Source organism: Sceloporus occidentalis, unplaced genomic scaffold, assembly GCF_023333645.1.
Source record: "Sceloporus occidentalis isolate IW3139 unplaced genomic scaffold, rSceOcc1.0.p SCAF_15, whole genome shotgun sequence".
Lineage (NCBI taxonomy): Eukaryota > Metazoa > Chordata > Lepidosauria > Squamata > Phrynosomatidae > Sceloporus > Sceloporus occidentalis.
The window spans coordinates 5,151,985-5,175,145 of record NW_028316995.1 but is presented as its reverse complement, the minus strand read 5'-3'; the positions used below and the strand labels follow the sequence as shown (position 1 = coordinate 5,175,145).

Here is a 23,161-nt window from a genome sequence, read left to right as displayed (position 1 = left end):
AGGTATCTTGTTTAACAGGATTGTCCCTATTGTCACTATGTAAACTCAGTCAAAAAAATCAATCATTCTCATCAGACCAATGCTGATTGCTGAGCCGTGAACTATAAATTCAGACTCTTCTCTCCAATGCACTTCTTTGCCCTTTATCTTCTTGTCCTAGATATGATTACAGACAGACTGTCACACGGGGGGATAATTGCTGCTCAGCATGGAAATTACGAGAAATGTTTGAGTACTGTTCTCCTAATGCAGTAACATTTAATTTCTCTTCACATCCACGTATACCGCACCATCACCAAAATACCGAGTTAAAGGTTAACACAACTTAAGTCAAATGCACTTTCATGGTGCCACTCCTACACCATACTCATATATTCATTATATATCGAAAAGTGGCAAGGTGAAATTCAGTTAGTGTACCAATTAACATTTATAACTCACAAGCATCTGAGAGGTGAATACATTTCTGATTTGCTGTTGGCTTTCAGCTTGCATCAGTTTAAATGTGCTGTGATCAGGTGGGGGAGACTTGAGTATAGCAGGTTGAAGTGGCAGATTCTCAGGGTCACACAATCTGGAGCTGACTCCTTTCTTACAATGCTCTAAAAAATACCCCTTGTCTTATAATCGGGGTCGTCCTCAAATTGGTCTGACTATGAGACTAAGATCCAGATCCCCTGCAGCGATGCAGGGGACCTGGATCCTCCTGTGTATGTCCCCCCCAATTTACCGGTGCATCTGAGTCCCCGGTGCTTAGTCCGGGCCGCGTGTAAAGCTCTACGCGATTTGCGTAGAGCGGAAGTTGTCTACGCGAATCGCTTAGAGCTCTTCACGCTGCCCAGACTAAGCACCGGGGGACTCAGAAGCTCTGGTAAGTTTGGAGGAGGGAGGGGGAGGGAGTGTTAAATGGGGGGCATAAGGCATTTCTGGAGGCAGAGTGCTCTGTGAAATGCCTTTTAACCCCCTTAATGCCACTCAGCCGCCAGAAATGCCTTTTAACCCTCTATATGCCACTCTGTCCCATAATATGCCTTTTAACCCCTTTTAAGGCATTTCTGGAGGCAGAGTGGCACATAGGGGGTCAAAAGGCATGTCATGAGGCACAGTGGCATTTAGAGGGTTAAAAGGCATATCATGGTGCACAGTGGCATATATGGGGTATATATATAAGGTATATGGTTGAAAAAAAAGGAAATAAAAACAAAATATTTTTCTCAATCGTAGCTTTTATTAACAAACAATTGTTCACATAGTTTACATGAATTAACATTTACTGGTAAAACTTGTTTCCTATAGGGTCGTTTTATATTCAGGCTTTTTCTTTTTTTCATAAATTATTATTCAGATTTTGGGGGGTCGTCTTATAATCAGGGTCGTCTTATAATCGAGCAAATACGGTATATAAAACTCCCAATTGGTGTTTTTGCTACCAGTATGTTATCGTTCATTTCCCTGCTTGAATTCAGGTGACTTAATAAAATGTGTCCTTAAATAATGAGAAGTCAAGGTTTTTATGAGGACACATATTAGAGCTTTTGGTTAACACTTTTGGCGAGTCACTACATAGAATCTACACAAACAGCGATTAAAGTGTTAATACTTCAATAGTCTCAGGGTCAGCTCATTAACAAAGTTCCCAGACATGGCCATATCCCAACACACAGAAGCAACGACAGCTGCTCTGGGTTAGATCTAGGGCATCTCGAAAGGTAATTATCCCAAACAATATATTTAATATACACCAATAGTTCAGTCCATTAGAAAACTTTTCTTTGCAACGCAACTACGTTACTTTCAACTTTTAGAGATTAGTTTGTTCTCGCTGCAGTTTTCCCATCGGCCCGTGCCAGCTTGGTTATTTAAATTTCTGATTACCAGTTCACATATTTAGATAAATAATTGTTACTTTAACAATGCATAATGCAAGAGCAGAAGAAGAAGAAGAGAAAATCATACTCTTAACCCTTTGAACACTAGAGGAGTATTCAATGCTCTTATAATACAGCCACTACTTTCCATGGTTCCAAATTTTAGATTACTAACTGTTATTTTCACATTGCTTATAGTTTGGCAGTCATAACACATCTCCTGCTTTCCGGGGTTAACGACAGATGTTGTAGGCTTGTTACACATGAAGGGTCCTGTGCTGGGTTAAAGATCTCATTGTATTGATCTTAGAATGGCTAATGCTGAGTGACTATGTTATCCTCTTACTGGGTATTTGGAAGGAAAATGTAATTTTGTATACAGATGTAATGGTGCTGAGTGGATAATGAAATTCAGTTTGGTGCTGTTCACTGCCCTACACCATATGTCTATTAAAATTTGTATTTTTGAGGTGGCTCTGGGGGCAACGGTGTTAAATCGGCAATATATCAGACAAATAATTCTTGAAGCTAAACAGTACCAATGCATATTTCTTACATAATGCTGAAGAAGTAGTTTAATAAATTATGAAAACTGTCTATTTTTTAAAATTTTATTTTCTGCATTAAGAGTTGTTGGAGAATTTCAATAGAATATATTTTATTTTTCAATAATTTCTTGCAGGCTATAGTATTGTATATCGCATTGTTTGGTATTACAGCGCTGAAGGGGTAAATACTGTAATTCTCAGCTAGAAATTTAATTATGCATTTCTGCAAATCATTTGCACTTTGTTAATGTGAGTGATATTGTGCTACAGGCCAAAAAAATCCTTCTCACATCTGCTAGCCACTTAACATGCCCTCCTGTATTTCAAAAATCTTTCTTAATTAAATAAGAGCTTGTATTTCCTGCTTGTGAACCAGTGTTTTATTATCCCTTTTCATATTTCACATGTTAAGTAAAACGGTATTGCAGTCTTTTAAGCATTTAAAAATGTAACAAACATATTTGACGATGCTGATAACATTTTTCATCCTGACAACAAGAAAGAATAAATAATAAATAGGTCAATACTTACGAAAAACAAAAATGAATTGATCACACAAATGCTGCAATTGTTAATTAAAAGGCTATTTTTTCAGATAGAAGCTGCAGCCCTAGTGCTGCTCTCCTCTTCTGATGATTCTTGCCACTGATTGGCTGCTTGAAGCCCAATTGAATGCAGAGTGCTTTCTGTGCATGTGCATGGGGGTCTGTTCAGAAGAAATTAACTCCAAGTTTATGTCTCTTTTGGGTATGCCCTTTAAGGTTTCTATTATGTGTCCAACAGGTTACAGGCTGAGAGCGGGGCTTTTAGAAACAATGTTGATTTGTTATTTTCATGCTCCAAAAATGAAACTTAATTCATGCAATTTAACTCTAAATGTCCCAATGTTATATACTTTGTGGAAAAAGATTACAGAGTGGTAATGCATAAAAGCTTAACAATAATGTTCATTGTCAGGCAGTTTTAGGAAATGCTAATGGTATATGATCATGCATGAAATGGGATCTTTTGTAGATGGGAGCTTTTCGTATATGAAATCTTCTTGAAAGTTCTATAGACAGGCAGGAAAAAAAACCATAAATAAATAGGAATAAAATAGTTTTTGTGTCATTATGAGTTATTTCAACTATGAAAAGGGAGAAATTATTTGTTTTGCAATTTTTTTCAGAGGAAGCCATACAAAGGATATATATATTTTTTTTTTTGTTATTACCAGTTATAAATATTTGGAGGCAGACAGAAAATAATCTAAGAGAAAACATAAGAAAGGTGTCTTTTGATCAAAACGGTGAATAACACCCAAATACACCAGGGTAATTTAAATCTGTTATTATGAATTTGAAAGTGATTATTCTCTCATTTGGAATCTGACAAGTTTCTGAAATGGGCTTCAGTTTGACCTTTTTAGAATACTTAGAAAGGACACCTATGGGATTTGAGCTCCAGCACATGCTCTGGCATATTTTAAAAGTACTTCACTTTAAAATGAGAACAACAGCAATTAGCACTACAAATGTTTCTGAACCACGACCCTGAAGATCCCCATTTAGAATTTGATAAACAAGGGTTGAGTCTGAATAATGGTAGTTGTAGAGCGTCTAAAACCAGTAGAGAGCTACCTGTTTGGTTCAGGACATGGAGCAAGTCTAAACAGCTATTTCAAGACGGTAGTCGTGCTGGTTGAAGATTCCATGAACCGCTGCCGTGCCTTCCTGCTTTAGATCAGATGGATCTGTACCATCACCCAGTAGCTACACAAACCCCAAGCTCTATCTAATCATAAACTGGTACCATTTTCTTAAATCCCTGTCTTAGCTAAGGTCCCTGATGGCTTAGTATGGCACTTGCACTCTTATAATTCCTTAAGCGTATGGTATTTATGGCTCTGGGCAATCTCCCTAAACAGCCTGTGATCTCGCTGCTCACAAAACCATTACTTACAGTGCCAAAAATTCTGACTGTTCTGCAAAATACAAGTAAGTTGTGAGGTATGTAACTGTACGAAATGGATAATTCTGTATAACTCTTAGCAAAAAGTTGTAAGTATGATAAACCTTTCAGAATCCATTGTATTTATACAAGATGTGGAATAACTAAACGTTCCAAAACTTCAGCTGTCCCTTTATCAAATACCCCATGGTGGTATACTAAGGTTTGAGGAGGTTACAGTTCTTATCTCACTTCAACTTCTTTAAAATGGAAAGAGTTAAATGTTAAAATCTGTGCATATCTTGGAACAATAGATTGAAGGCACATTGACCTGATTTTCCTCAAACTAATACATTATTTTAATTAGGGCCTCTCACCTCATGGGATATCATCAGGACTAAGTGATTCAGCACTGACCATTATATTACTCCAGATTTACTACAGAAACATAACCTCTTTGTCCCAGTTTGGAATTCTGTTTGATAGAAATAGGGCAAACATTTTACTCTTGTGTCTTGAATTGTTGAATTCAATTACTACCTTAGAATTAAGGTAACATATGATAAATCACATATCAGAGTATGAAAGAATTAGTGGGACAACCAATAAGGTATATTAAGGCTGGGGGGCGGACACGGAGGAAGCTTGTGCTGGGCTTCATTGTGTTTGAAGGTGGCCCTGGATAAATAAAATAATAATTGTACAAAGATGATCTCCTGGAGAAGACATTGAAGAAGACATTTGATTACATGACCATGTGGTGATGAGAATATATTGCCTGTAGTACTGAACAGATAGCCTTATGCTACTAAACCTGATGCCTAAACAACTTTATTTTACAATGAGGGTTTCTTCTACCGATGGTAGAGAACAGAAATTAGCAGATATATCTGCTTACTTGTGTAGATGACTCTATTCATACTCCCCTGTGCTCACCCAGATATGACATCATATCCTGATGGCCTCGCTATGTCACCGCCATACGTGCCAACCAAAGATATAAGCATTAGCCTTTCACTTACCACCACTAGTCAATAAAGATATGCAAATGAAAAGAGTGTCATATAAGTGAAATGTAGGGTTATATTTGGAGAATGGCGTTATCCTTCCCAGATGGCCCATTTTATAATTATAACTTTTTAAGAAGTGATATCAAGAAAATATGTCAGAAATCTTAGATCCATGTACTAAATTATATAAGTGAACTGTCTAAAAGACGCAGTGCATACAATAGTCCTGGAATCACTGCAGGTTACAGAAGTATGCTGTTCAGGTTTACTGGGATTCTTTTGGGGTGAATTAAGTTTGAATTATTTGTCTGATCAGCATATTCCATTGGGATCACTTTATTGGAACAGCATAATTTGTTCGGTTTGTCCTACCGTTACGTGTTAAATGTGGTTAAAAACCATAAAAACCATGCAGTGCACTATTTTCAAGCCAACTAACTTTTCATAATAACCATAGAGAATAAAGTGTTTTCCAGCTGCCTTGTGTGATATTGCAAGATATTGATATGTAGCCTTTTTTTCTCTGTAATACATAGAGAAATTAAAATGTTTTAAATGTTTTTTTCTCTGGTGTGTGGGATGGTAGCAATTAGTAAAAGACATGCTATGTGTCATACACACTGATCAAAAGAACTAGCACTTGTGATCAAGGTTTTTAGTTTGTGCATATTGTAATTGAAGTCTACGGTAATGATGATAGATTTGAGTTGGCACGTACACCACAAGCATATGGACAGCCTTTTAGCAATATTGATTTTGAAGGAAATAACCTCTGATACTTATGTTTCTTTGCCTCCTATAAATATGCCATTTCAGTACAGTAATCTTTCTTTTCCTCTTTTAGGGCATTTTTCAATTCCCTAAAGCCCTACTTGTTAAACTTAAATAAACTGATCTGCAGTTAGTTCCTAATTTAAATGAGATGTGTACTATATGAACAAAAGTTTTAGGACACCTGTCCATTACACCAACAGGAACTTTGGTGACTTTACATTCTAAACACTTACATATTAATATGTAGTTGGTCCCCTTTTGCAGCTATTACAGCTTCCACTCTTCCGGGAACCGTTTCCACAAGATGGGAAATAGTGTTTCTGTGGGAGTTTTGCCCATTCATCCAGTAGAGCGTTTGTTAGGTCTGGCGCTGGACACGAGGTCTGGCTTGCAATCTCCAGCTCATCCCAAAGGTGTCCGATGGGGTTGACATCAGGGCTCTCTGCAGGGTCCACACCAAACTCATCCAAACATGTTTTTATGGACCTTGCTTTGTGCACTGGGGTACAGTCATACTGGAATAGCAATGGGGCCTTCCCCAAACTGTAACCACAAAGCTGGAAACATAGCATTGTCCACAATGTCTTGCTGAATGAGACATACCAAGACATTTTAGACAATGCTATGATTTTAACTTGGTGGGAACAGTTTGGGGAAGCCCCTTTTCTATTCCAGCATGACTGTGGCCCAGTGCTGTTGCTACTACCACCCAGTACGTCCATTGTTTTGACTTATTCTGTTAATGATGTTTCTCTCACTTTCCCTCTCGCTCATGCTCAATAGCTTTCCCATTTAAGTCAATGAGAGATGAGTCCCAATAAAATCAGCTGGAGTAGCAGAAGCCATTGGCGTTCATTCTGGTAAAACATCAGTGTTCTGATAGCAAACAAGTAACTGACTGCCGGTATTCCAATTGACTAGAATGGGAGATTTATTGAGCATGTGCAAAAAGTATACTGACGAATGTACCTTGTCTTCAACAGAAACCACTTGAGTTAAATGAGATAGAAGTCTGATTTTTTAAATCCAATAACTAAAGAATGCCTGTGCCAATTTGTATGCAATAAAATGCATCGGCGTCCATTCAAAATTAACTTAAATGTGGACATGAAATATTACCAGAATATTTAATCACTCTCCTGTATTTACAGAATATAATGGAGGTCTGAATGTTAAATTTAGTAAGATGAATATTTTCCTAAAATAGTTTGAAAAGAAACAAACGCCTATAAGTATTTTTGGTATAAGAGACATATTTAAATGTAATAATTTTGCAGAGTGAGAATATTTTTCAATAGTTTCTTAATTCTAGCGTACATTACATTTTGCCCTTCAGGCTATATGGAAGCCAAGATAGCTAATGTGATCTGTATCTATTAGTGAGCAAGCTGAACTGCATCATTACAATATGTATATTTCATTGCAAGCATCCTTTAGCATATACTGTGGATGCGCCTCGGGTGACTAAAGTCCTTTCCAAACATCTTTCGGAAGCTTCGTATTGTCTGCTTGTAGAGTGAGACTCTGCACAAGGGGCTTGAAAATAAAACTCAGTATGTGTTCTTCTTTCAGCTGATGGAATTAGAAAATTATTGTAATGTTGCGCCGTTGACTTGGGATAGAATACATACTGAGCTTTTTATTCCATTATTATGAACAGAAATCACAAAAATATGTTCAAATCATGATATCCCTTTTCCCTTTTTCTTAAATGTTATTTATATACATCAGTCGCAAATATCTTTTTGATTTCTAATGTCTTGTGTTGAAACACAAGAAAAGATTGTCCTTTTTTTTGGTCTTTTTAGATGATATGCTTTTCGGGCTCGTGGTTTAGAATGTTACGGATTCTTCATATATGCAGCTAATACTATTAATGAGAAACACAAATATAGATTTACAGGCTAACTGTAGATGAACAGCATCACGAATCTTCCCAAATTCTACGTGAAAAGAAATACTGATTATTGCATTTTTAAATGACCAGACAATTGTCATCACTACGTTTCAGCTTATAATAAAGGTCCTCAAATCCATGTTATGACCCATGTTCAAAATACTTGAAGATCCTTATCAGTTGATTGCATTACCAACTGACTAGATTGTGATTTATGATAATAAACGTTATAAATTACATAGAAGAAAACATTAGGAGATACACTTTTGTACAGATCTACAAGTGTGTGTGCATACATGGAAACTTCCCAAGGAAGGCTATCCCTCTTCTCGGGGGTGGCTTCATGAAGTACCCGAGCTCCGTAGAACAAAAGGCACAGCTTTCCTCAGCTGATCCTACGTCGGCCACCGGGGGAGGCGCGGCTTCTCCTGGCTGATCCGAAGTGTGGCACACCACTGTTTTGTCGGCGTCAATTGATCAGGGGTGAGGGGGCTAAAGATGATGTCACCGCTGGCACCAAAATATAATGCCTCCAGCAACTCTCTATGAAGTTGCTTAGTTGTTCCTGGTTTTCTTCCTAATACTTCACCTTTTATTACTCCCTATTCTGATTTATTTGTGTACTGACCCTAGGCTTCTTTACTTGGTTCTGTGATCCTACGGCTACCTTGACGTCTGGCTGTGGTGACCTGACTTTGTCCTCGCTCTTTGTCCCAAATACTGTGCTTGCCCAACTACCTGCTGATTTTCCTTTGGATTCTCACTCTGATTGCAGCACCTTTTACCCCTGCATTTGGGAACCAATCCTACGCTATGCTAGCATGGCGCACCTGATTGAGGCGCTATGATTGTGTGTGAACATAGATTATTATATTAGTATAACATCTGTGATGCTCCACATATTTTTAATCCATCTCTAATGCTAAAGTGGTTGGTTATACTTATGTACTTGTCATAGATTAGAAATGAGTGGTATGTATAGCAGAAGAGAATTAAAATGTCATTAACATTTCCATTCTCTTTGGGGTTTCCCAGGCCCCTGTGTCTGGTTACCCTTGCCCTCTTATCTCCATCACATGCTCGTTCCTTCTATAAGAAGCAGAAGAGGAAGTGAGGAGGGTCAGCGCTAACAAGTCCTGGTACCTTTATAAGAGCGCACATGCAAGACAGGATTTTGTTGTTTCTGCAACTGCATAAATATCAGTTATCTAAGTATGAGATGTCTCAGACTTACTGAAATGTCAAGCGCTTTCTCCTTGAAAATAAAACCAAGAAAGCAGAGAGGCAGTTCTATGAATTTTATATTCTGCGTAAAACAAATCCTAATTATCACTACCGTTTCTTTGCTTTTCAGCATCAAGGAAAAATTGGAGTCAAATTTAATGTTGGAACAGATGACATTTCAATTGAAGAAGTTAATGCCATTATTAATGATGGAAAGTACCATGTAGTGCGGTTCACAAGAAGTGGGGGTAATGCCACCTTACAAGTGGACAACTGGCCGGTCATCGAGCGTTTTCCTGCAGGTAAAAATGTTACTATGTGATTTGCATAAAACCTTTTTTTTTAGCCAAATACAGTATACAGTTCTTTAGATGCATAAATAAAAAAAAATAAGCATTACAAACAATAAATTAATTAAGAGAAATTTGCAGTCGCCAATATTGTTTAGAAATGTTAAGCATGACTTGTGGCATTCCTTGCAAGCAGTATAAAGTATAAATTATAAATCTTAGTCTTACACGTGGAAAGGTTTTGACAAAAGGACTAAACAAAGAAAACAAAAAAAGATTCACTTTTTTAGAGAATACATTTTCTTCATTTTCTAGTATGTTTTGCATCCCAATAATGTATGATATGCAGTGGTTCTTTTTGTTATGTTGTCAACACACCCAGTGAAGACAACATGAGCAAAGGGGAACACCAAGAAAGGACAATATATGGGGCATACTGATGATAAAATCTCTCTTAACTCTTTGAACCAGAATGCAGTAGGTAGGAACCCTTGTCTGATTCCAAAGGGAGATAAAAATCATTGGAAAGGAGTAAAGGAATAAAAATCTACAAGAAGACATTTTAAGCAAGTTTGTCAGTAACTAATAGGCATACCTGGGAACTTCTCAGGTTAGACTACCTGAGTGCTCCCTCTTCTGAGTGCAATGAAGGGGCAGGGATAGCTGCATATATGGGTGGGGCTAGACCCAGACAGCCTTTAGTTAGTGGGTGGGAGTATGGTGAAGTAGGTGGGGATTAGATATGTTGAAACACCTTTCTCTACCGTGTGAAAGAATAAACTGACACAAGGAAAAATAGGGAGACACAAGGAAGGGAGGCTTCACCTGAAGACCCCCGGTCAGACCTGAAAAAATCCCCGGTATGTTCTTAAGAACAGGTGGACTCTCTTGAATAGTGATAAATTGCATGTTTTGCTTTCCATTAAAACAATATAGAATTTCTTTAAAAGGTATTTACTAGGTGAGATTCTAAAGTTCTTAGGCTCGTTAGCACAATTATTATGTAGTTGATGTCTACAGATACAAACATTTTGACATTTCTTCTCTTCTTTATGTCCTTCAATAAAGATCTGACACATTTTCCTAGAGGTTCCATCAAGTAGGAACCAAGACTCTTGTACGCGTGTACATTTTTACATGATGCACAAGAAACAAAAATACATTAACGCTCTAAGAGAGAAATATGCATAATTAAATATACAATTTTGATGAAATGCATACTACTTTATTATGTACCAGAATTATGGTAGTCACTTGTGCCATCCATTTGTAGATTTGTCAGAGTATGTAATCATTGTTGAATCACCTAATTAAAACCTTTATTGTAAAAAAAAAACAGATCGTTCTATGGATTTCAGTGTGATACACGACTCATTTCATTGATACTTAAATGATGATCCCTTTTGCACCTGAATGGTTAAGAGGAGCAAGAGAATCATTTTTAAGTTCCTGAAATAATTTGTTTTCCCCAAAGAATTCACTATTTTTGAAATTTTGGCAGAAATTATGAAATTTGCCCATAATAGCGAAGCACAAAGGGGCAGCAGCTGTGGTGAAGAATTATTCCTGACTACCCTGGTTTTATCATGGCAAAGCATTGGGTGGATTTATGCCTTGGAGACACTAAGCATTTGTTTTCTCATTTCTATAGAGCTGCTGTCATGTCTCAAGCGAAGCCTGCTGTCTGTCAGCCTTGGGCTGTCATCCTTCTAAGTCAATCTCTTCTGACCAAGCGTCTGTTTCCCATTTTAATAAGGCATAGAAAGAGCCTCTTACAGTAATGTTTCTTGAAAATGCTATTTTAGCCTGTTTCGTATAATTTCTAAGAATTTCTTACATCTTATATTTATATGTGTTATATTTATATTTGGCAATACTTAATTATTAATATTATTATAGATAATCATTTATAATTTCCTATATACCTTAGTTCTACTCCATTTAATCAGTCTTTTCTTTTACCATACACTTTTTATATGTTTAGTTTTTATGTTAATTTTTGAATGTTTGTCTCATATTTTCTAATTAATATCAGAGTACATTTTTTCACTGACCATATCAGCTGTCCCCAACAGATAAATATTGTATAATGAAGGTTATTACTTTTATTAATTTAGCTATATTTTCAAAAAAATGCATTGCTCTAGCACTTATATTATAAAATACTAAAAAATATTTTTTGTTTCAAAAAAAATAACATTGCGTAATCACATAATACATATCTGTTGTATTGTAACAGCGTAAAATTGAGTCTCAAAATCATTCTTATACTTTCTAAGTATTGTTATACTCCCAAAAGAGTACATAATGATAAAACTAATGTGCTTTATTAGTTTCTGTATGATGCCAAAAGACAAAAGATCAACTTGTATGCAATTTATGATGAACCTATGCTTCATCTTGTCTAATACATTTTAAGTGTTCATAAAATATAAACTAGACAAAAACATGAACCAGTTTCTCTCAGAGAAGAGCACATTAATTGTGACTTGAGAACTTCTACAGTTTTAAGTATCCATGGTTACCATCATTTGTGAAAAATGTATCTACGTCTGGGGCTACCAACAAATCCCTTATGTCGAAAACTAAAATGATAAATAATTCAGTTATCTGAAATCGTGTAGACTATATCTAGGGTTCTACCAATGCGTTGAAATGATGAAAATCAAAATCGTTTATATTATTCGTTGCAAGCATTTTATTTAACAACACAGCACGATTTGCTGAAAAATTCTTTTTTTTCTGTTAAAATGTACTGTATATATGGACAAATGTGCCTTAAACTGTGTAAGAGTGAGCAATGACACATACAATAAGTATGTAATGAAATTTAATCCTAGACACTTGTAGCTCGGCTCCTCAGCCTGCAGGATTTGAAGACACAGCATGTCGTTAAAGATTTCTGTATTTTTCACTCCTTCAACAACCCAATGTAATAAGTGGGAGTTAAGAAGTAAAAAGAAGAAAAGGAGAAACAAAAAATATATTTGATTTTCACCGTACTACCTATGATCCTTTTACAGAAATTAATCTCCAAATTCCACAGTAGGTTAGAACCATTTTTGATGAAATCTTTAAGACTTAGACAATACAATATTAAGAAATTATGTTCGTACCTCGATATGTTCTACATGGTGATCATTGGCTTGTTCTTATAAGTGGCAAATCAGTATTCAAAGCTGGTAAAAAAAAAAATTGGGTCACCTTGTTCTTCATGTAGAAAAACATGAACGTAGCATTTAATGATAAGTCTAAAAGGTGGCCAAAGATATCCTGTCTAGAAGAAGATTTAATTCTGCACAAACATCAGATGGTATATTAAAAGCGGCATTATGTACTATTTATCAGCAGTCAGTTTCAGTACTTGGATGGTTTGGGCCGACCCTATGGTTCTAGCGCCTTAACTGTCCATATGAAAAACGTGGTTGTCTCCCCTACCATCTCAGTGTCCTAAACAACTGGTTTGCTTAAATAGTAGGGTCAACCTGGAGTTAAGGCAGTAATATTAATTAGCTTAGGAAAAAGTCTGTTGTCTATTATGCATCAAACCATCAATTATAGTCATGTAGAAAATAATAAGATTATATATTCAATTATCCTGGGAAAGAACATGCATATTGACATATCCTCTTTCCTTCTGCGTAACACAATTACCCAAAAAGGCAAAACTGTTGATTTAATTACTTAGTCACCGCAACAAGGGATAGATAGATAGATGGATAGATAGATGGATAGATAGAATGAATAGTGCCAGCATTTTTTCCACAAACTATTAAAATTATTTTAATGTATGTAACACATTATATTGAATAGATTGTGCTCCTTTTAATGCAGCTCTATTAACATACAATAAATGGGATAAATACCGCAAAGTGTTGCCAATGTCTACAGCTAAAATGCCTATATCACAAGAAACATGCTAATGAGAACATGCATAATTCAGATTAAGGCTCGTTTTCTTGGCTTCATGCAGTTAGCCTGCGACAAGGGATCTCTAAAACACTAGGATTTATTTTTCCTTTTTTCAGAATGGCAATGCTAAGGGAATGTGAATTCTAATCGTCTTTTCACTCATAATACAATGAATAGCTAGCACGTGCCACATTGCCCTAATGCTTTATCTAGGATGCAAAATTGTGACGTCAGATACAGTATATTTATCAAGCATGCTTCAGATTGTTTTATCAATTGTGTCCGGAATACTAAAACCCATTCATCATTCTGGATAAAAAAAAAAAGACACTGACCTTTAGTTTGGTATTATGCCAAATTTGTATTTATTTTGGACAGATGCCTATGAATATCTAGGTTCTGTTTTGTTTAAGTAGATGAACCAAGTTTAAGTGTAGGCAACTTTGCCATTTTAATGTACTATAGACCATTTATAACACATGCTGTTACAGCTAGGAAAGTGTTAATAGCTTTTTCGTATGCATTCCCATTCATCCTTCACATAATGATGATAAATATTTGTGATTTAAGTAATACTGTGCCATCTTCCACACCATTTGTTCTGATGAACGCACATCATGGGAAAACCTACAGTATGTCATTTTAATTGCTTATATTAGATGCCACACGATCTTGTGCGATCAGCGCTTTTTGTTGTAAACCATTACTCTTGATCAGTCATCATTAAGCAACATCTGCCTAAAATCACAAAACCAGCATTTTAAGATAGGTGCAATTCTTCCTGTTTAGTCCAGCCATCCAGTGCACTTGTTGCATTTTAAGTAAGCTAGTTGTCTAAAAACCCATCCCTTTGTGCAACATTATAATAATAGAAGGATAAAGATCATAATTTTGGGTTTATTCATAAAAAAAGGGAGCTGACAGAAGAGTTTGCAGGGAATGGCAGTTTAATGTGACTGGCTTCATCTTACATTATGAACGCCCAACCCCACTGAGCTTCTGTTCCAAAGGTAGCTTGGGTACCCTATATGAATAATATTTAAATCCGCAAGATGTTATTTGCTTGTTTCAACTGTGCATTACTCAAGTCCAGCCCTTCTTGGAGAGAAATGTCCAGAGGAAGGGCCTTTATACATCATATTTAGTTCAGGGCATTGAAACCACAGCTTTCCTGCAAATGTGGAGCCAACCCAAGTGTGATTCTGCTGCAAGAAGAGCTTGACTGGCCCTGTATAATATATAATTAAATAAATCAAGGTTGTTGAAAGTATCTGTAAGCATAGCATTATGCATTACACAGGGACTGCTCTTGCTGGACAGACTTGCTCTTCATAATGAGTTAAAACCACAGCTCTCCCTAGTGAATATACACCATAATGTTGTCCTCCTCTTCTTTTTGCACTGAAGTGTTAACATTTTACAGTTTATTATTACTTATTTTATAGCACTATCAGATTGCCTAGTGCTGTACAATGTAATACCATCCAAAATAATGTTTCCTGACATGCTTAGCTTTAATTTGGATTTTTTATTTGTATGTTCAATTATATCCCATACTTTCTTTCTTACCCCACCGACACATTTTTTTAAAGCATTTAATTTCCAACATAAACTGAATTTCTACGTTGAGAAAAAAGCTAACACTATATATATTTCTATATTAAACATAAAAAATAAACTAAAAATATTAAAGGTTTAGTGGAATAAAATATTCTGGTAGTGAAAGTTTCGTTACATTTTTGGAATGTTCTACGTGGGTGGTTAAGATAGGTAACAATTTTTGGGAATGTTTGAGTTCCAGCTGGCATGTTGGTACAAAATAATGATGTAGTGGGTGTGAATAAGAAGCCTGGGGAAAGTAGACTTCAGTTAGTGTAAGGATGTGTAGGAAAGTCACAGAATAAAGTATGTTAAACCTGACTACAAGTGGAATGACTGAATAATTGCTCTTCTCAGTAGAATTCTCCATGATGTAAATTTTTCACAGCTTCACAGTAGATCTAACAGATGAAAATTATTTGCATACATAATTTGAATGCCATGATTCTGAGCCAGGGTAATTTGTTGTAGATGCTAAAAAGAAAAATAAGTTTTAATTTTCTTTTAACACCATGGAATATAAGTAGAATAGTATGTATGACATGAAAAAAAATTAATAATTTGTAGTTTGAAATGTTGTCTAAGTAAGCAGCATTTAGGTAATGTTTGTGCAATCAAGCAATATATGTTACTAGAACAATTACTATAAAGTATAAGACTCAGTCCTAACATGAAATAATTGTCCTTGTTGATGCAAATTAGTTATTATGCAGAAATTTATAGTTTGTGGTTTGAAATTACTGTGCACAGTGATGTAATTACCCTAGGTCTAACCCAGGGCAGTGCTGCCTGCCTCCCCCTCCCACTCCTTTTTAAGGAAGTACAGTGCGGAATGATGTCATATCCTGGCATCCCACTTTTTAAGGAAGAACAGTGCGGAATGATGTCATATCCGGGCATCCCGGATCTTAAGGAAGCACAGTGTGGAATGATGTCATATCCCGCTGCACCATTTTTAAAAGAAGCAGGGCACAGAAGGAAACTGGCGGACTGTGCTGACATTCTGTAGTAGTGATGGCTGAGAGTGTTAGGAGGGTGGATGGTACTGTATGGGAAGCCAGTGGAGTGATTGGCACAGTGGAGAAGCATGATAGGAACGGTGACAGAAAGTGTTGAGGACAAACTAAAAACTTAGATTGAGACCTTTCAAAATGCATACCTGCCAAAATGTCACAGGTCCATAAAGCAAGGTTGTATGGTTAAAGCTAGAGACAAGGCCTTTGTAAATGATGGCCATTTGTGTAACTGAGTAAGACATTTAGATGAACATATTAGAACATATTATACTTACATATTTTTATTTATAAACCACCCAACAATCTCCTATAAAAGAGAGGCATTGATAGAATGGGCAGGCATGTGCCTTTGGATCCCAAAGAAGCATTATTGCTCTTAAAGAGGGATGCTTTGGGATTATGTTAAAAATTTCGTTTTTTCATTTTTCAATAAAACCGACAGGACGTTCATCACTTAAACTACACATCAATGTAACGAGAAAGGGTGATCAATGTCATTGCCTCATGATGAGGACTGCTGAAAACATTTGTTCAGTCCTAAAGCACCCATCTGTTGTCATCTCCTCAAACGTCTGGTTTTGTCATTGAGTATCGTCTTACCTTGCCAAAAGCAATCAAAGAAATGGTGCAAGTTTAAGCATCGCCATTTGAAGCACATTACTGTTTTACGGTGAAATATCTCGAAGGCATACATATACAAATTGAAATGCCACTCTCCGACTTAGCAGGAAAGTCCAAGTCCCCACTTGGCTATGGGCTTCTTTTGGCTGCCACTGCTTTTATGACATGGAACATATTTTCCCTTGAAATGCCATTTGTTATCAGTACTCATGCCTCTGGTGTTTTGCTTATAAGACAACTTCCAAAAAGACACCTCATTGTTCTGCCGCTGTTGACCTTTGACTAACGATGCATAACATTTATAGTATAAAAAGAGATACGACCGGGACAGGTTCGGAACTAGTGTCAAAACAGGATTTCCAGTTCTAGGCATTAATCTGAAGTCTTACAGGTGTGGCTACTAAAGGCTAGATTCGTTTTCAAATGAAACAACACATATAATTCTCAATACTGTGTAAAGACCCTAATCACAAATCATTTTATAAAAGCTAGTACTGGCCATCCTTATATTTAATTATACTTATCCTTGTATTTAATACAACAATATATAACGTTTAATAATAAAGTTTACTATTATTACTACATATTTTTCTTAGAGATAGTCATATTAATGAAACTAAGGTGAAATATATTAAAGATAAAATATGCACATACATTTACAACATATTTTAGCTGCACATTCCTCTCTCATTTAAACCGAGTTAAGGTAAAATGTATGAACAGATATGCACACATAAACATTATAATTCTATGTGCATATTTTTCTTACGTACACTTTACCTTCATTCTTTTTAAATGACTCTTCTTAAGAAATACAATAAAAAAATAGGTTGAGAGTTTCTGTGTTGTGTGCCCGTTTCTGCTGTGAAACTACTAAGGTTCTGTAGAAAAAGAAAATAATAGTTGTTTTAATGTAAAAATGCAAAATCCAAAAATTAATCTAGCAGGAGAGTTGTGTTTCAGCTCCTTGACTTCATTATACATTAATATACATATTATGAAGGGTCTTCCCCAGTGAGCTTCTGCTGCAGGAAGAGATTGGCCCTGTATAATGTATAGTTAATTCGGTGAGATTTCTTCTAATTACCATTATACTGGGTCATATCAACTCTTTTTCTCTAGAGCCTTGCCAGTGTTTGGCCTTTGTTACGTATTACAAAGTCGGCAAGTTGAAACCACAGCTCTCCTTGTCAACTCTGCCTTTATTGAATAGATCCCATAGTGTTAAAGATAACCATCAAAGTGAAATAAAGATTGCTTAGTCTTCTAGCTGACTATATTCCCCAAATACAGTCCTTGCTTCCAGCCTGTACTTGCTGATGATATGATAGTAAGGACCAGAAAGGAATATGCAGCTCCCAATAGTTTTTAACATTTCCGAATATGAATCTCTTAAAAGTTTTTGGCATAGCAGTCTTAACGTTAAAAAAAAATATCTTAATGTTTAAAATTAAACTTCATGTATCTTATTTCATCAAATTTTAAACTATATTTTTTAATTTTAATAATTATGTTATTTCAAATTATAGGCAAACACTTGCAAATGTTATTTCCATATGGTAATATTTAATATTCTATTAGTATAGAATTGTATTAATGCACAAATTAGTTCCTTGGGGATGATATCATGCTGAAATACAAGCTGGAGTGTAATGTTTCTCTATTTCTTTTTTGAAAGAGAGAGACTGGGATATATATATATATATATATATATATAATTATAGAAAAAATATAATTTCTATAATAATCGTGTCCCTCGTTTTTCTAGAAAAGACTCTTATTTTGTGAGAGTGCTGTAGAAAAATTAGATCTTCCCTTTTTTAGGAATATTCAAGTCTCCCTGTGGGCAGTGATAAAGCAAATTCGAAGTCTTTTATAAAGGTTTATTTCTTGCGAGGACAAAGAAGGACACAGCATTAATTAAAAACAGATGGTATTAGCAGGCAGTCTGTATAATGTAGAGTAGGTTTCTTGGGAGAGATTAAAGACATATAGACATAGACATATGCATGTTTTGATTGGATCGTTCCTTGGCCACGGAAGAATCCAAAAAGACCCTCTAAGAGTTCTGTCTCATTATAACAAACACATTCGACATGCTCATGTTTTACCTGTAGCTAGATCCTGACCTAGAGTGACTAGTCCAAGGCCTAGAGTGGCAAGTCCAGGAGGGCACCATTCCTTCCATGGTATCCCGCTGTTAAATAGGTTAATTACAAGGGAGATCTTTGCGCCTTTAAGTCATGGCGCGCAGGGATACTAGACTAGATAGATGCTAGTGCACCAGCGGCGGAGGTGGCGGCCAGGTCAGTCCTAGGGCAGCACCCAAGGCAATTATAGATCTGCTTAACATGAACATATGAAACAAAGAAAATATGGATTTCATATAATGGTTACATGTAGCTAGATGAAGTAACTTTTCATAGCATATTTTATGCCCACCTATGATAACCATTGAAATGACTCTTTGCAATTCTATACGCACCAAGAATAAATTGCATTTTAGCAGGGCAGCGTAATAACTTTTCAAATGAAGGAAATGCACTTTATAGCGGTCCAATCTGACCTTCTAGTAATAAGTTATGATAAAAAAAAATGATTGACTTCTTTTGTCGGGCTTACAAAAAGATTGAATTGAACAGTTTAACCTTTTCCCCACTTTTTTTCCTGGCTCACATATAATATGCTGTGCTGCTTACCAAGAAAGAAGCTGTAACAGCCTAACTTTTCTTGTAACTGTCTCACATGCTGTCGTCCCTTCATTCTAATCCCAGACTTTAGCGCGGTATGATCGATACAACGTCTAGTTTCCCAGTAAACAAAAAAACTGTGTTTTAATAAGTTCATTATGTACTATTGACCCTGTGCACCAATCTTTTTATTATTAAATTTAGGAATGCCTTTCAAGCTAATGGAATCCTTGGAAAACTTTATTTATGGCCCGCGTACACACACTTCCTGTCTGATAGCCAGATGCCTTCAGCCAAATTCCTCTCAACTTTAATACCTAAGATATTTTTAACGCCACATAAAATAAAATAGATCTGTTTGGGGTCGGGGTGAGGAGGGATGTATAAAAAGTGATTTTGAGTCAAAGTTTAAAAGCACCGTGGCAACATATTGCAACCACTTTTTAATCTATTCTGCAGAATCACAATTTAAGATAAATCTTTTTTTTTTTTTAATTTAATTTTTATTTATTTATTTCTTTTTCTGTTGAAAAGGCACAATAGTCAAAATATACATAAACAGACTTCCAGGACGTGCAATGGCTAACACATAGTAGCACCTCTCAGCATGAGGAAATAAACATGAGAAAGAGCATCTAACAATATCCATGTTAATACATAAGCATCGAGAGGAGGATAGCGATCATGTAACGTACATAGCAATAAGAGTTGTGAAATAGCACGTAGCATCACAATAACATAAAATCGATAATGGTAGTTATGGACGAGAATCGTTTCGCTAACAGCCTGAAAGTCACAGAAAAAGTGCCAGTAAGAAACAAACCAGGACAACGGAATGCCTGGAGACACTTATTACCAAAAGTAGAAACCAACACTGAACTCTCAACTCTGGGAGCGAAGCACCTTAAACATAATGACCGGACTGTAATGTAAATCCATATGTGTGATAGGGAATAACGATCATTATCATGTGTAAAAAAAAGAAAAAAGAAAAATAAACAAAAAAAAAAACTGAGAAAAAACGATAAGAGCACCTGTACGCGGCCCGTCAATACCTGGGGTTAATCGCCCTCCCAGAACATGGCATCACGCATAACTAGCCAAGGAGCTAGTTACAATATAACTTTGTGAAACATATTAAGATAAATCTTAATATGTTTCACAAAGTTATATTGTAACTTATTGTTCTGACTTGGTGTGATGTTCTCAGGCTGACAACAATGGGTAAAAGTTAAATCTTAACGCTAATAATGAGGGTAAATTTAGGGAACTATCTCTAAGCTGGGTGCCTGTGAGGGTCAAAGTTGTTCATATTTAATTCAATCAGTTTTTGCTTCAGTCCCTATTGATTGTAAAGGTACCGAAAAAGTTGAGGTTAAAACCTCTTTCTACTAGCTTATGTATCTTCTACGTATATATTGATGTTATATTTTGTTGCAATCCATATAACTTGTTACATATATTAGAAAGTCTCTAAATGGGCCTTGTTTTCGCAAGCGAGGGAATGAACTTACTTATAATGCAGTGAATGCAAGCAATATCACGCTACAAATTTTGACAAGAATTGGGTTTTATTTTCTTATTGCCTTACCAGTCAAGATGATTCCTGCTGGACAACAAATATATGTCTTCTATTAGGCTTTATGCACATCTGTCGCTTGCTTGTATATTAACACTGACGTGCATGAATATTGCCTTAACCCTTCCAAAGCCGGTGGGTTTCTCAATAGATTGACAACCAATGCATTATGTAACCTACTGATCACCAGAGTGTTAAACCATTTGCCAGCACATACGCCTTACAAAAATATTGTAGTTAAACAAAATGAGTGCAAACAGTTTAATCTGTACATTGTGTTGCTTTTTGTCTGTTTAGTGCGGTGCACTTCTTTGATGGATAATATAATAAGTAAGCACAATCCCTTTCAAAGATGTTTTTTATTAGGATTAATCCAGAAAAACAAATACATTGAAACAATACATGGAACATTGTCTAATTTTCTAGGGTTATTTTATTCCCATTACAATTCACATTAAAAAAAAGCAATCAATACATCAGAGACGCTCCTTATATTTGAGATTTTGGTCAACTACTGCACTTGCAAAATAACTACACATCTTTTAAGATGAAACATAGATATACATTTAAACAAATCACCATGCGTCTTAACAACAAAAAAAGTTATATATATATTTTTTTACTTTAACCCCTTTGGAGCCAACTGTGTTCTAGAGACATGTTCAGGATTGGATTTTCACAGTAGAATACATACAGCACAAAGTGAACAGATTGTATAACAGTGATATCTGGGTGATCTTTGGGGTCTGATTGTCATGGCTTTTGACCAGTCTGTAAACCCCTTAATGCAGGGAATAGATATTTTTTGCCCTGAATACCCCAAACTTTAATGTCTAAATAAATCGTCATTAAAGCTGGCATGCTTTGTAACTCAGCCCACATATGCTAGGCTCTGTCCCAAGAAAAGCAGAGACGGAGGTACTCCAGGGTAGTCAGACGTGTACGTAAGCAAATGCCAAGAACAGTTAATTGTATCTGATGTTTATATTGAGGCCAGGATTTTAGCATAACCAAACCTGAGCACATTGGTTACATCACTTGTACTCAAACAAGAACATATCGAACTCCTCGTCAGTATGTGGCCCTCAGTGCTTCATTCTTTTTTGCTTAGGTATCACCGCAACTAGTTAAATAGAGCATGTTATTATTATTCTTAATAGCACTGCTTTTTCTGTTAGTTTGTACTTAGAATAATAATAGTATAGGTGTGCGTCATTAAACAGATGGTGGTGAAGGTGGTGAAAGTTAGCATAGTGATATTGTCTTAAAAAACCCTTCCTTATTTAAATGAAATCTTACAGCATAAATATGAGCATGTATATTTTTCTTTATAGGAACAGACATTAAACCAATTATTCGTAGTTAATTATTTTCCAGGGATCGGTTAATATATAGTACAATTTTGTTTCTTTTACAATATTTCAAAGCATACTTTTCCTTTGATATAAAATCGCCATATTAGTTTCTATTACCTTATCATTTGGTTGCATATAAATTGACTTAATTTTTCACTTAGTATTTACTAGTGTAATTTTTAAAATTTCGTTTGTGTCAAGTATTTTATTAAAAGTTTGCTATTTATGATATTCTATATACCACAAAAAATTATGCTAATGGATATCTAGTTTTTCTGATGTTCTCTTGGAAAGTACACTATCTCGCCCTTCCCTTTGATTTCATGAGCATATTTCAATCAAAGCTTAACCCCAATGGAGAGAAATTATTGCGTGAGTGATGTGTAATAAATGGCATGAGACCTAACATTCTTGTTCTGTCATTCCAATCAAAACTATTCCCTTAGGAATATCAGTAGCACTGGAAAGAAATCTTACATACAGATTAACGCACAATCCTTCTCCTATAGACGTCCAACTAGGGCTTCATTTGTAATGGTAATTTCATGACATCAGTCTGGAAATGAAAGGACGCAAATGATAAATTTCAGGTTGCATTTCTTTTCATGTCACTAGGACCCAAGCCAGGTTTTACTTGGAACTTGCATTTTTGGAAAAAACGGGCCAAATTCACACTGGTATTCATGTATTGAAATCCACTGAATGCTTAAGTACCTTCCCATCAAATTTAGCGGATGCGTTGTTTTTTTTTTTATTAAAACATTGTGGGCTTTTTATCTGGATAAAACCATATTTCACTTGTGTAGCTCTTCACAATGTTTAAAACTTAATTTTAATGTATGATTTTTT

The 23,161-nt window shown here is 35.8% G+C and overlaps 1 protein-coding gene across 3 annotated transcripts in view; it reads left to right on the top strand.

Moving 5' to 3' along the window:
• The window catches only part of LOC149303174 (neurexin-1-like), a 619,545-nt gene that overhangs the window by 544,883 nt on the left and 51,501 nt on the right, over window positions 1-23,161 (top strand). For all 3 annotated transcript variants that reach the window (XM_089481601.1, XM_089481603.1, XM_089481600.1), the window contains one exon: window positions 9,381-9,552. In XM_089481601.1, coding sequence (XP_089337727.1) covers window positions 9,381-9,552 — 172 coding nt within the window. The remainder of the gene's footprint in view (window positions 1-9,380; window positions 9,553-23,161) is intronic.